We start from the raw sequence: 13245 nt of genomic DNA, 5'->3' as shown, positions 1-13245 counted from the left end.
TCCAATGAAGTTTACTCTTGATTCTGCTTGTAAATATCTTTGAAGTAATCCTCGACTTGACATGTTATTAAAAAATCACGAATGAATTAAAAAAGAAGAAAAACTTGTGTTGGATTATTGCCAATGAGCAGGAACAAAATTGCAACATTTATAAGAAAGCTAGGCATGATCATTTCATGAAAGTAATTATATTGTGCCTCAGGGAGCGATATATCCGAATCTGCAATCACATTATTCTAATCAACGCACCGCGAATAGCCTGCGAGGCTCAACTGATTAATTCACCCTTGAAGGGGCCAGTGGTGCATAAAGTGACCTGATCTCTGCTTTAAGAATTAAACGGATACAACAATATGCAATACATAATGTACAAATTTGTAGTAATACAGCTATGAGCATAGTAAAATACGCAGATGTGGAAGTTGAACTTATTTTAGGTGAAACAGTTGAAACAGGCGCCGCGATAACGCGAGACTATTTTATCTCTATTCATTAACGTGAGTCAAATGCACACGAAGGCTTCCAGGACAGAGTGTTTAGTTAATATCAGTTTTCGCTGAACATAATCATTCATTTTCTCTTTAGGTTGCACGCTCACGACCCATTACTTTTTCATGATCTGTGTGAAAGGCAGCTGAAGCAGCAGCCTCTTACTACTCTCTCCCCCCTCCAGCAGTGAGCAGCGGCTTCCCGGGGCTCCTCGGCATCAACACACCGGTCGTTGAATTTAAAAAAAAAAAAAAAAAAAGATCAAGTAACGAAGGACCAAACATGTCGACAGGGAGGAAAACAACGTTAAGGTAAAACAGCTGAGCATGTTTGTAACCTGAGAGGCGTGATGCTGTGTGGGGTTAGCTGCTGCGGCTAGCTGTTAATTCATGCTAACACGCCCGGTGTGGTGGCAACCTGTCGGCGGGTGGTGCACGGCGATCAGGCGCTAAACAGTCTGCACCTGTGGACGTTAGATCCACTCCTGTGTGCAGGTAAAACCACTGTTAGCAGTTAGCTTAGGTACACATTGTTGGGTCCAAACTGTGCTAGCAACAGCTAGCAGAAGAGGGTGGGTTCATCATCACATGACTGGGAGACGCAGATTGTGCATAATCCAAACTGTGAATCTTAATTGCACTAGAAAACAGATAAAGCGCGTGTTTCAAATCATTTGGCAAGTGTGAAAATGTGTTAGTGAAACAGGTTTTACAGCATCGAGTCAAACTTTAGCATTAGCTGAGAAGTTGTTACTGTTAGAAAATGTACGATTTTGAAATAGAAAACATTTCGATTTTATTAAATCGTATGAGAAAGTTGCTGTTTTCTAACTTGAGGATTTAATTATAATTTAAATTATTAACATGTAACACAACTTGAACTAGGCAATGTGAAAATAGGACATTTCTCTAAAATAAACCTAGTCAATATAAAAAAGAGGTATTGTAATGAAAACCGAGATTTTTGACATTATTAACATAACAATAATAGTGCTTTTTGGTGACATTAAATATACTTTTTTTTTTTTTTTTTTTTTTTTTTTTTTTTTTTTTGCATAATGTGAACTGAATGGCGCGGCGTTCACTTGACTTCAGGAAAACTTATATTTTTTAACCTGGTCGTCCACAGTGAGAAGTTTTGGTTAATGTTTAAGTGTTTAATAACTTTTGGAGAAGGCAGTTAAAGATTTCTCGAGCGCCAGCATAGTGAGAAACATTTACAGAGCGACGGAACTGGCCAGTTAAAGCAGGAAAAGCACTTGTAAATCGTGACATTCTTATGGTTATTTTGTCTTGTTGATGCTTGAGTTTCAGGGACCTGGTATTTTACATCCCAGCTCAATTTGGCACCTGTATGCATAATTTAGGGTGATCATAGCATTATCCCAACGTGCAGGGACAGATATTTGCCTAGGTGCAAGGACATGTGCCTTTGTTCTTTACTCCGTGACGTAGTTGTATGGGGAGAAGTCCGTCACGTACTGGACGCAAAGCGTTTTTACTTCAACAGTTGTCAAGAATTTCAACTGAGTTCTTAGAAAGGCAGTGGAGGGAGGCTACACTCGGAGTATTGAGGTCCCACAATTTTTGACCTTGTTACATATTGGATTAACACTGTTAATCTTCATCATGTCCAACAACTGCAATAGCACAATCATGACAAGCTTCTTTATTCATGCTTAGTTTATGTTAATGAGTGTGATGTCAGATCACGCAGTTATAGAACTATTAAGGGTGACTCAATAGCTTTTGATTTATACATAGAAAAGATCACTGAATAAAAGTGTGTGAATAAAATTTCCAAAACGACATACAAAAGGAAGAAAATGATTAGTGACCAAAGACACACATTGAAAAATATAGACATGAAATACCAGCCAAACAGTAATAAAATACTGACATTCAAACTACACATATTTAAACAAACATATAAAACATTAGGAAAAATAAACTTGTTGCTCTTTTGTATCGATTATCATAACTGAATATAACAAAACAACTCAAAATGAAGCTGCAAGATTATTTGTATCCCTGTTTTTGGTCGTGTGTCTCTCTTTGGTCATTCGTTTGTTTGTGCATATTTGTGTATGTCATGCAAGAGTCTTCCTCACCTCTTTGTAGTTACTTACTTTTATCACATTTACATTTGCCAAGGTCTCCCTTTTTTCCCATTGGCTCTAAACGCAACATAGGAAGCTTTACAATTATTGGAACATGTGCAGCCAGTCATATGGTGAAGAGACCCTTTGGCCTGCCCACTTGCTCCACCAACCATTCAATGTTGTCCAAGGCCCAGCTTTAGTTCCTGTAGTCAAAAAGCACGTTACTTTGATAGAGAACAGGAAGCTGTTGCTAATTAATCAGGTTAGTCTGCTGAGGTTCCTGACATCATGCCAACTCCAAGGTAAGAATCATATGATAATGTCCTCCAGTGTGTCCAGTGCAGAACAGTCCCACTGTTCTGATTTTTTATTCCAATAATATTCAAAGAACATTCAATGACTGAAAACACTTATCATTTGTAATTTAAGTTAATAGTTGCATGTGAAAACCAAATGGGTGAAATGTGTACCAGACATTAGCTACCTTGGATCCATGTGTTTTATGACCGTTTGATAACCTCTTATGAACACTTTGGCCAGGAATAGACTTTGGCCACAATGATATTAAGAAGTTTAGATCTAGAGAAAATTCTAGATGGAAAAATATATAGGGCTAAATGGATATAACTATAAAACCACTCGACCACCACTTTTTTTCCTTTCAAAAGCTTTTCAGTGGTACAAAAGCCACGCGTAGGAGAGCATTTACACACCAGTTGTTCAGAGACTGATAAGCCTTTATTTTAATGTAGAGAGAGCCTTCTTTTCATTAGACTAATCTTTGTTTGAATGGGAGGGTAAAAGAACTCTGTTGTTAGCAGTTTTCCATGTCTCAGTTCAAGACGAGGAGAGATCAATTCCAAATTTGTAAAAATCATTCTTAAATCTCTTTGAGGCTTATTAGTTTCCCTTTGTACATATTCCTGTTGCTTTTTCCCTCATGTATTGTACACATGTATGCGTAGGACTGTAGAGAGTGGGGAAAAAAACAAAATGATCAGGTACCAGAGCCATTTGTGACACTGCAGATCACAATCAGAAACTGATAATTTTCCTCTGTTCTTGAAGAGTCAGCAAGTGGGCGTCTGCATAATACAATGTGTGTTTTGTCTCCACACAGTGAAAATATGCTCTTTGGTATGGGAAATCCTTTGCTCGACATTTCAGCTGTTGTGGACAAAGATTTCCTTGACAAGTAAGTCTAGTCATCTTGTTTCCACGCATATACCTATGTTTCTTATTTCATCCACACACTCTGATGTTATTTTAATTATTTTTTTATTCTTTCCTAAAAGGTTTGGACTGAAGCCTAATGACCAGATCCTTGCTGAAGACAAACACAAAGCCTTGTGAGTCAAACTTTCACTTGGACACCACATGCTTGAGTAGCGTAATGCAAAGTGTTAAAATGACGTGGAACCAAATAAGGGCTGCACTGGTCATTCATACCCACTACTACCATCTTGACACTGTAAGCTGGGCTTGAAATAGCCAGGTCATAAATCAACCCTCTGTAACTGAGCCGCAGAATTTTGCTTGCTCACATGTCACCTATACTAAATTTTTGGCAAACTATATGAAGAAGTTACTATTGCATAGGGCTAAATACAAAGATCTTTAATATGCATGTTTAACCACACACTATTTGCTAAGCATACATGGCTCTTTTTTCCTCCTTCAAATGCAAGCAGATGCAACTGTAATACTATAGCCCTCCTCGAAACCATGGCCAGGCTTCACTTTTTCTAAATATACCTGAAGGTAAACACACAGACAGACAACAAACAACAGAACAACTCATGAAATCAGGAACTAGCTTTAATTACTGACCACCCTATTTCCTTTAGTTTGATAGAGTGCAGATGGTGTCTTTTCAGGGAATTTGTGTTTTACTGCAGACATAAAAAGTGCACCGTCTGTACGTATGGTGATGGTGGTGAATGGGAGGTGTTTGAGTGTTCTTTGACATTTGAGAGATTAAACATTTCACGGGTAAATCCACATTTGGGGAAAGGTTTGTGGTGTGTTTGCCTGTTCTAAATGTGGACATTAATTGAATGGTCCCTATGGTAATTACCTGACTGGAGCTTAAAACTGCCTAAATTGCATACTTGCATTAAAATATGTTTTCTTTTTTGAGATTTATATGTTTTCATTTTCTTTGGCAGCTCCTGCACCCGAGTGTCTTTGTGAATTCATCAGTTGTATTATCCAGGAGGAGACTTTTTCCCTCAAGTGCAGTAGTTTATAAAGATATAAGCCAGTGGCACAGATAGAAAATCCCCCTTAGTGAATCAACCAGACATTTTAAGTTATTGTTTGTCATAATGTCATATTAAGTGGGTGATAATTTTTCTAATAAGGTCCTCGTTCATTTTGCTGATGTCGGAACTTACCAGAGCTTTTCCCTATCTAATATCTTTAGAAATACTCTATCTTGTAGTCAGCTTGTTTGCCTCCACTTGGCTCCCTCTTACAAGAGTTCACTAAATTGCTTTCGAGGGCTTTATTTAACCAGGATCGATTGACTGAGCACAAATGCTCAGGAATTCACTGCTTCACACCTCAACGCTCTTCAGTGCCATACTGTACATTATACATCTGTTGGATGTAAGAAAACCACATTCTTACCTGTTAGCTACTGAGCAGCTTTGATTGAAAAGGTTGGTGTTAAGTACCTTGCCGTAGGGCACTTTTGTAGTAGTATGAAGCGAAGGCAATTAGTAATTAGTTAATAGTTTTCCTTTTAGATTTTGTTGGATCATTCAGTATTCAGCATTTTTCCTTAACAATATTGCTTTTATTCTCAAGAAAGAATACAGTTACAGGACAGAAAAAAATAGCACTATTTTTGAAACATAGTGTCTCATCCTTGTTTTGTTTTTGTGTTAGTTTTCTGATGCCAGACTTGAGAATAAACTTGTTTCACAGTGCAGTAATTGCATAAGTATGAAGCACCAGAGCAATGCATGTATTGTGTAAAGAAAGATCAGTGTGTTCCATCATCTGTACCTTACAATAGACTACTTTCTCAGGTCTAGTTACTTGACAAAGGGACACATTTGACCTTGGGTGTCAGCAGCGGCACAAAGCGAGCATCATCAGCATTGTTGTTCTCCTCCAGCACAAAGCAGCGGTGTTATCTTTAGCCCCACAGATACAGTTCCCTCCACATTCTGCACAAGGTCAGGGCAGGATTAACATGTGGCTTTGGTGGTTAATTCCCAGCACAATGCATTTCAGTGCATGTCCGCTCTAATTCCACACACAGCAGCGTCGCCGTTATCATGTCTGTCAATCGACACCTGAATGTACATGCAATGTTTTTTTTATCACATAATCTGGTTTAATCCAAAGCATGACACATTATTAAAAAAATACCCTTTAGGTACTGAGTTATTAGCTGTGTTAGTTATATTTGAAAATCTGTGTCAAATGCAAAGAGGCCCTTTACAAGGTCATTGGTTTATGGAAGAAGAGGAACCTGGCAGAAATGTTTTGATAAATAACCTATTTTGTAGAAAGACCACAGTAGACTTACAAGTCTGGACAGCTAACACTATAGTTGCTTAGGAATCTACAGAGTGTAACACGATTCATTTTTCCCCATCACCCTGGTGGGAGGGAGATCATTGGATGCAGTGCACTGTGGCCATGTCTGAATTCAATTATCCAGTCACAGCAGAGTCCATATAATCCTGAGAAATTGCCTGCTGTACAGTAGAAACCAACAGGATCCCTGTTAGTACTGGCTAGGGGCTTAAGATTCTTTTTTCTTGATAAACCCCAAACGTGATGTTTCTATCTGCTGCTTGTTGTTTATGCTTCATATCGTTTAAATCAGCAAGACAATTTGAAGTCGTGACCTTAGGCTTGGGGAACTTCGAAAAGCTTGAAAAGCTTAAAAAGCAGTTGGCTAATTTATTAGTCAAAGGTTTTCCAAATATTAATTTATTTTTAATTCAAAGTGCCTAACATTCACTGGTTACGACTTTTTTAATGTGAATATTTGTGTGTTTTGTTTGTTTGTTTTTTTAATTTGTCTAAGGAAAGTTGTTAATGTCTTTAATTGGCTTATGTAAATATAAACTTATTCATACAAAATGTTTTTGGGGAATTTACTTTGGTAGAATCATGGTCCAAATCTTTTCTTAATGTGAACAGATGCTGTCAGTGCTCCTAGTAATGCAGACTCATTGAACAGCCTGCCAGCACCACAGAGTTATTCACTTTTAAAGGTTTTTAAGTGAGGCTCACCCTCCTAACCATTCTGAGCATTTCAGCTGTTTCTGCTAGATTAGTATGTTGTGGAGCATTGTGATTTATTGTAATTTTATAAGGAAGGAGCGTAGCAGACTGTAGCATAGCAGGGAGAAGGAGGGTTGAGCCAAGAAGACTGGGTAGATTACAAGTTACCCACTAGGTCCAGATTTAGTTGCATGTAATCTCAAGCGTCACCAGAATCACATACTGTACCACTACTATCTATCACTCTGTCCTCCATATAAGGCAGCAGCTGTGTCTCAATATATTATTCAGTGTTACTGTGTGGTGGCTCGTTCATGTGACATTAAACACAGAGGTCTTGGGCTGTAACTACTTTTATTTAAATGATATTTGCTATGTGGTTAGTGAGTTGCATTTCAAAGGTTCTGTAAAAGTAAATGCTGGTTCTTCACTGGCCACTTTGTGCCATTTGAACTGTAGCCATGAGAGGAAACCAACAAACCAATTGTGATTTCCTCTCCTCCTTTGTTTAGACATGTTAAGTTCTGTATTTCCTTTAGTGAAATTATAATGCCACAGCTCTTGCTCACTTTTAAAACGTTTTGCTACCATCGTGTTGTGCAAGGTCGAAAATTGATATTGGCTTTTTTTTTAATAACTTGCAGAAAAGTAGGGTACAAGGTATCAAGAAATAAATGAAATCATAGTTTTTTTTATTTAGTGTTCTCTCATTAAGTTGATATTGTTGCGTTCTATCTTCCGCTGTAGGCTTTTACAGAGTTTCTCTCAGCAGTGAATTCCTTCGGTTAATATTGAACTGCAGTGCATTTAAAAGTACACTTGATGTCCAGCAGGGGGCACCAGCAGCCTACTGTTTCTACCCCAAGGACTCTCCATAGGAAACAACATGTCAACATAATGAAAACACGCCTCTTTCTGCAGGAGATTATTATGTGGGTAAATAGACATTTTATTTTAGGATAACTACGCACTACAGGTTGTTTAGAACACACTACATTTCATAATAAACAATCCACCCAAACCTTCTTGGGCTTGTTAACCATATCATATTACAGCTAATGATTATTGGCGTTTCAAATGAGTGAATCATTGTTACAGTGAGTGTATTGTCACCTCTGAGAGGGGAGGGGGTGGATATCAGCTGGCTCCTGCATATTAGTCCCGTTCAAACATTTGTTTTATGACTCCCTCTGTCCAATGATAATTAATTGTTTACTTTCTCATCTCTGGATGATGGCGTGACTCTTTTCAGAGGTTGTTTGCTCACAGCAATTAAGTTCATCAGTGCTCATCCTCCCTCCTCCTCCCTGTCTCTCTCACTACACTACCCTCCCACCCTCCTTTTCTCTCTTTCTCTGTGCTAAATGCAGATTAGCAGCGTCACAATCACATCCAGAATGAGAGTAAACTCCTCATTATGCCGTGTGACCCTCTGCTGCATGAATAATTCAGGGCTGCAGCGTTAGTGGCTGGCTGTTATTAGCATTCCGGATGGCGAGGGAAAGAGCGAGAGAGAGAGAGGGAGAGAGAGAGGGACAGAGAGAGGGTGGGAGGCTCATATCACTGACAGGGCTGACTCAGGGGGATCAGTGGTGGATTGAGACACACACATCACACACACATCATCACACAACACAGGAGATCAGTAGAGGTGCCTCTCCACTTGCACACCCTGCTGTCTGTGTACATCTTACACATCCCTGCTGCTGCCGTGCAGCTCAATCTGCTTGCTGCGAAGAAAACAACAAAGGCCCCTCTCACTGAGTACATGCTAAACACTTCGGCTTCTGGGTGTGTGTGTGTGTGTGTGTGTGAGAGAGGGAGAGAGTCTGCTCTGTAAACACACTTGAATCTACCCCTTATTTTTATGTTTTTTAATATATATCGAAGTAAATCATGAGTGCAGGAAAACCCCCAGTGGAGCTATCCTGGTGTGTCAGGAGTAGGAGGAGAAACACTCCTCATTGTATATTTGTGTGTGTTTGCATGCAAGCATGCGTGCAGGAGCTGCATGTGCTTGCCATGGTGCCACTTCACTGGATGCACTCATGCTTGACTGAATGTGCAGACACATCACACCCCCCTTCCGACTTTTACTTCCCAGCTCCCTTGTCTGTTGCTGAGGCTGAGTGCTGTACTACAGTACTTTAACTTACCTCTGCCAGCCCGCTGGCGGGGTCACAACATCTAGCTCCCCCCTGCTGCTAAGGGTAAAGGTTGCGGGCCTGTATCCATCAGCCAACCTCAGAGCCACAGAGCAAGAGCAGAGATTAATGGCTCTCAACTGGTAATTGAGACATCAGAAACATTTTCGGCCGCCAACCGCACTGCTCTTGATGTTTTATTGATATGCGTGACGCCAATGGTTTGGGACACAAATGCGACATGCTCACCAAAGCTGTACTCAACCGTAAGAAATGTGGATCAACACCTTTTTAAAAATATAAAATGGGAAACTTTTTTTGAATAAATGGAATAAAGAAGCCCTGTAGTTTCTTCAGCTATTGTTGTTTGATGAGATAGGTTAACATGCTGTGATGCAGGGTGATTACTGTGCATTTAAAGTGTACATGCTGCCTCCTAAGAGATGGCTGATGCAATCATAATTAAGGCTCATCCTCGCCTCCCTCTTGTTGATGGCGGCTGCCAGCAGGTGGTGCCAGAAGGAAACATCACAAGTCAAAGGGAGTGTAACAAACATAATCCATATCCCTCCAACTCCCGCCTTTTAAAGAGCATTTTGTAATTAAAATGTGGGCATCTCAGCCAGAACATACAGCATGTTCACTTCAGAAAAGCTTGCTGGGGGCTATTTTTAGTCATCTTTGATCCCCAGCAGCCACACAGGAAAAGCCACTGATGGCAGCAGCCCATATACTGTACATGTAGGCTGGTTAATAAACCATCTATACTGATCATTTGTCGACACCTAGCTTGAGTGGGGGTAGAAATAGGAGGCTTGACTGGTGAGCACTAACACTCCCCGTGTGTTTAAAGTTCACACTGTGCCATATGGTCCCCGCAGTAGGCGGTGTTGGTAGAATTATTCATACGGAGCGCTCTGAATCACCAAGATCCTGGTATCAACCTCCAAGATAAGGGGAACGTCTCAAAGGCTTTGTGCTCCGGCTTCGAATCTCAATCCACAAGAGAACGCCAGAAGTCCCTTCCTTGCTTACACACTCCCTCTTCTCACTCTCTTCCTCAACGTGTCCCTCTTTCACTCTTTTTCATATCCACACACACACACTCTCACAGTCCCTCTCCCACATCCACACTGTACAGTGTGACAAACAACGCCACCCTCTGCAGCGCGAAGCCAAAAACCTGTGACATTTTAGAGGAAATAATATGAACTCATCCTCCGTGACCAGATTTTGCCCCCGCCGCCTAATCCTTGAGTGCAGCCTAATTAAGTACAAACAGCAGTCCTCAGTTAATGCCAACAAATGGGCTGCTTCTGCCGCCGCTGCTGCAGGATCAGCCGATTATTAAAGGAATGCACATTTGTTGTTTCTGCATTCTAATGCAATTACTCACCCATTATTACCATGTAGTTGTGCAGTCATTAATTGTGCATCCAGTTTGTAATGCAGAAAGGCTCATTGTGGCTGGAGTTTTTTTTTTTTTTTTAATAATTTTTTGTGCTGAGGGACACTGGATGGGTTTTCTCAGCCGAATAGGGATTTACCCAAATGGATTGAGATACCTGAATGATGGTGATATCGTAATGCTTTTGTGTAAATCAACATTCATCCCTTACTGTAGTCTATTAGAGGATGTCAGAGGAATGGAACAAGGCCTCTCTCGCTGTTTAAATCATGACTCATTTGTGTTCAGTACTTTTATGTGCCTTATTCTTTGCCATCTATTCCCATCCTGCCCTAATGTTCCACTGATAAGAATGTCCTATTCATTCTGCGTTTCTCACAGGTTGCTACAGAGAGAAACACTCTACAGGCATTGAATGAAAAGCACATCTATTTCTGAGGGGGAGCGTGAGCACGGTAGAAGATAATTATTGATTTGAAATAAGAAAAGATAAGGCTCAACCTTGAACAGCCCAGCGATAGCGTGCAGAACAGAATAATTAATGGGCCCGTCTTGTGTCGGGACAAGCTTTCACACTGAGACGAGCGTATTGATTTTAAACAGATAAACTGCGTAACCCTTTGTGAAGGGTTTGACAAACAATTTATTGGGGGGAAAAAACAACAATATTCCTCACCCTTTCCATCTCCCTTTCATCACATCCCCAAGCTGTTTTTCCTCTGCCTGACCTATGGAAACAATTACTGTGCATCAGGCCTTGTACTGCCTCCAGACTACCAAGGAAGGCTGGTGTAGGATGCACACACTGATTGGGGAATCTAATCAATGGTGGAACCTGTCTCCACTCCAGATGCCTGTGTTGAAACTGGGATTACCGAAGCCTTTTAGCTGTATTGCCCCCTTTCTCCTTCTGTCAGAGAGAGAAAGATTGATCTACCTGTTTAAATGTACCTGCCTGCTATGGCAGAAGCAGAGATAATTTACTGTGCCTGTACAACCCTCCTCCTTCCTGATCCCTGAGGAGAGCTGCAAAGAAGCCCCAGTCCTCTTGCCAGTTGCCTTGCCATCCCCTGATTGGTGATAGTGACCGTTTGATCATGTTTTCCTGCCTGTCCTTGTGATTTGTAAGCTGTTTAAATGTGAACAAGGCAATTAAATAAGGACGAACGGCATGTAAGAGAGTGGGTGCCGTGGTGATCATTAGCGATGAATTACCCTGGTGTGCACTCAAACACTCGGGAGGACTTTCAGGCAGACCACTCTCGAGGATCCAGATCCAATCTAGCCATTGATTAACAGAGACTTGTTCTTCCTGTGAAATCACTCGACGGGGATTTTGGGCCACTCATCCGGTCTTATCGAGATAGGCTAACATCAAAGGCGAATGAAGAGGGATTGGGTAAATGGGCTCACCTTGCCCTCCATGTGAGAGACTTAGACGAGCAAATCTTGAATTATTGCCTCATGTAAATAATCTACTTGGCTCGGTTTTTTTTGGGGAGGTGTGAGAGGAACTCGTGAGTCACTCGGGGCAGAGAACACTCATAGCACTTTGGAAGCTCTCATATTTCCCTTGATGGGAAGCAACGGTGGGGGCTCTATTCCCAGGAATGTAAACAACATGATGTTCGTGACTTGTGCTGTCTGTCCAAACAATTTGAATGTGTTAAGCTGGGGAGATGTAGAGGTAATAGTTTTCGAGGACTCTCATATTATCTGAATACAAATATATTGCATTCAGTTGCCTAATTTCCCTAATTTGAATATGATTTGATTTCAGCTGAACGAATAAGTGCCTCTATTAGTATCAAATTGGAAGGTATGAAATTGAAAAATAGCACAGTGCCTTTAGTTAAAAGTGGTATTTAACCAGTGCCAGGGGCAGTCTCTTGGAAAGCATATTTTATATAACACAGGTTGTCCATACATTATAGGAATGCAACACCAGCAGGTTTTAAAAGCAGAGGTTATGGCTGAGGACATTTTGTTCAAAACAATTTCTTTTTCTCTGCTCCCTCCCCTCATAGCTTAGACTGCAGTAGATGGAAAGGGATTTTCTCTCCCTAAATGGCCAAGGGGGCCGTTTACGGTGTCACTACTATGGGATCACATGATGTTTGAGGGTGTAAAGGTCTTGAGGCAGCTGCTCCTTTTCGGATGGGATTTTCGAGGCGTCCAAGAGCAGGGCCCCATGCTGTCTGCACTGAAAGGTGGAGCAAATACTTCTAGGGAAGGGAAAAAAAAGCTGAAATCCTCAGAAGCTGTGTGTCCATTTGAAATGGGTTCTAGAGTCCCTCAGCTGCCTTCATGTTATAAACACCCACAGTGCTCAAATTCTTCCATTGTCAAAGAGCCATAACAGGTGTCTCAGGAAGGATTTTTTCCTGGTTTAGCATATTTTCCACTTGCATGGAAAGTTTTTTTTTTTTTTTACTTTTCTTTATTGGGAACATTCTGCCCTGGGTAGACCCCTTACCTTGAGACATGATATGCAGACTTTCTTTGAAGCAGTAAAGGTTACTTTCACACTCACTCAAAATTTGGCCATGCCTAGTTAAAACAGGTTGTGCTGAAGTATTGAACACCTCTGGCTGACATATGTTGGTAAGCCATTATGCACTTTGCATGAATATTGCTCCAGTGTGCAGTGAGTGTACAAACTAAAACTAAACTCTATCTCTCTAGATAGATAGATTTAAAGAAATATGTATAATATACCTTGTGCAACCTGTGATTTCCACTGAAAATGTTTTGTTAATCTTAAAAGAATGAATACATTAGCACTGTGTAGCGGAGCCTTTACATAACCAGTCCCCCATGGGATTACACTCAAGCATTTTCTCAACAAGCCCTCA

At 40.6% G+C, this 13245-nt stretch overlaps 1 protein-coding gene across 4 annotated transcripts in view; it reads left to right on the top strand.

Moving 5' to 3' along the window:
* The first annotated feature begins 381 nt into the window (after window positions 1-381).
* The window catches only part of LOC137105942 (adenosine kinase-like), a 99034-nt gene continuing 86170 nt past the window's right edge, over window positions 382-13245 (top strand). For 2 of the 4 annotated variants that reach the window (XM_067488790.1, XM_067488787.1), the window contains exons 1-3: window positions 504-800; window positions 3711-3785; window positions 3886-3939. In XM_067488790.1, coding sequence (XP_067344891.1) covers window positions 772-800; window positions 3711-3785; window positions 3886-3939 — 158 coding nt within the window. In that variant the 5' untranslated portion in view covers window positions 504-771. The other 2 variants (XM_067488788.1, XM_067488789.1) reach the window with 2 other exon arrangements.

Source organism: Channa argus, chromosome 20 (genome assembly GCF_033026475.1).
Source record: "Channa argus isolate prfri chromosome 20, Channa argus male v1.0, whole genome shotgun sequence".
Lineage (NCBI taxonomy): Eukaryota > Metazoa > Chordata > Actinopteri > Anabantiformes > Channidae > Channa > Channa argus.
Note: the sequence above shows the minus strand (reverse complement) of the source record. Positions and strands in the feature narration are given on the sequence as shown.